At 42.5% G+C, this 1,908-nt stretch overlaps 1 protein-coding gene across 1 annotated transcript; it reads left to right on the plus strand.

The window, feature by feature from the left end:
* Positions 1-560: 560 nt before the first annotated feature.
* LOC106603568 (olfactory receptor 52N5-like) lies at positions 561-1,669 on the plus strand. The gene has a single exon (XM_014197426.3). The coding sequence runs from the start codon at positions 624-626 to the stop codon at positions 1,560-1,562; it is 939 nt and encodes a 312-aa protein (XP_014052901.1). The 5' UTR covers positions 561-623; the 3' UTR covers positions 1,563-1,669.
* Positions 1,670-1,908: the final 239 nt, after the last annotated feature.

A 1,908-nucleotide genomic window follows, 5' to 3' on the forward strand; every position in this document is an offset into this window, starting at 1 on the left:
TTGATTTCACCAGAGGCCTCCAACCTTGTAACCATGTTTGGGAGTTTGGGTTGGGAGTGTTACCATGTTCAGGGTTTTGGATAAAAGGCTGTGATGCTGTTTCAGTCTTGAGGGGTGGAAGAGAACTCAGAAACCAAAGGGAGGACCCTGTGGAAGATCATCTCACCCTTTTTGTTAGTGTTATACTTCAACAATTTATGTCAGGGACAATCCTTATGTTATCTAATGTGCTTGTTGTGATGCTGATGTTTTATATATGTTAGAGTTGAAAGTGTTATTGTGTCCATTGTATCTACATCTATTGAATTATACAACATTGAATTATAGTCAGTTGTTGTTCTCTTTTGTGAAATATATTATTTTGGTTTGTTTTTGGTTACTTTCTTCACTTTTTCATGAAATCATTTGGTTAAATATATTGAAGGTATTTGTTCTAAAACAGTAAGTATTTAATGAGAGATATTAATGAGAGGCAAGGTAATGAACAAGGATTATCAAATTGTATTTGTTGCTTGGTAGACCTTTTTTTAAAGTCATAATACCACTGGTATTTATTTGGTATTTATTATTCAATAACTTTATTGCATTCTCCTCCAGGTTGTGACATTCACTCTGGGTGGAGAATGGAGAACCACACCTACCCTAAGAACATGTTCCTCCTGGAGGGGTTAAAGGTCACTCAACAGTCCTCCTACCCTGCCTTCATCCTTCTCCTCATCATCTACATCTTCACGATGGTGTCCAACATCGGCCTCATACTACTGATCTCCATGGAGAGGAGCCTGCACCAGCCCATGTACATCCTCTTCTGCAACCTACCTCTCAATGACGCTCTTGGAGCCACGGTTATCGTCCCTCGTTTGCTGAGTGACATATTTGTGGCAAGCCCAGACCGCTACATTAATGACGTTGCGTGTGCCATCCAAGCATTTTGTGCCCACATTTTTGGCACAACATCACATACAATACTGATTATCATGGCCTTTGATAGATATGTGGCCATCTGCAACCCCCTGCGATACGCCACCATCATGACCAACAGGATGATCGCAAAACTGACTGTTTTTGCCTGGGGGTCTGCCTTTCTGCTTGTGGGGGTCCTCCTGGGCCTCACACTCAGCCTGTCACGATGCAGATCTGAAATCTTCAACCCCTTCTGTGACAATGCCTCGTTATTCAAGCTCTCCTGTGAAAGTGTTATTATTAACAATATCTATGGACTCACTTTTACCATCCTACTCCTGGGGTCCTCCATAGGGAGTGTGACACTAACATACCTTAAGATAGCTATGGTGTGTGTGAGAAACAAAAACAGGGTTCTGAATAGCAGGGCCTTGCAGACCTGCTCCACACACCTGTCTGTGTACATCATCATGCTGGTGTCCGGTTTCATCATCATCTTTCTCCATCGCTTCCCTCAGTGGGCCGACCACAGGAAACTGTCAGCCATTTTGTTTAATGTGGTTCCTCCTTGGCTCAATCCTGTTATCTACGGTTTGCAGACCAAAGAGATCAGACAGAAAATCTTCAACAAGTTTCATAATAATAAAGTGACTGTATGACGAATGGTTGTAGGAATAATAATATGTATGAATTCTTGTTCTGATATCGCTCTCTCTCTCTCTCTCTCTCTCTCTCTCTCTCTCTCTCTCTCTCTCTCTCTCTCTCTCTCTCTCTCTCTCTCTCTTTTCTTTCTCTCTCTCTCTCTCTCTCTCTTGTTTTGAAAAGCCAACTGACATTGGTGTTGAATTGTTGCACCCTCCAGGCCAGGGTGTTCACATTTTCACTCAGAGGCCCCCTTCCAGCATTGGGGAACAATACCCTCAAACGTTTTTCTTAGGTTAGGGCATACTTATGGGGTTGTACGGTAGTTTGAAGGCATGTACAGAAGAATGAGTTTCTGGTTAC

This window comes from Salmo salar, chromosome 04, assembly GCF_965601325.2.
Source record: "Salmo salar chromosome 04, fSalSal1, whole genome shotgun sequence".
Classification (NCBI taxonomy): domain Eukaryota; kingdom Metazoa; phylum Chordata; class Actinopteri; order Salmoniformes; family Salmonidae; genus Salmo; species Salmo salar.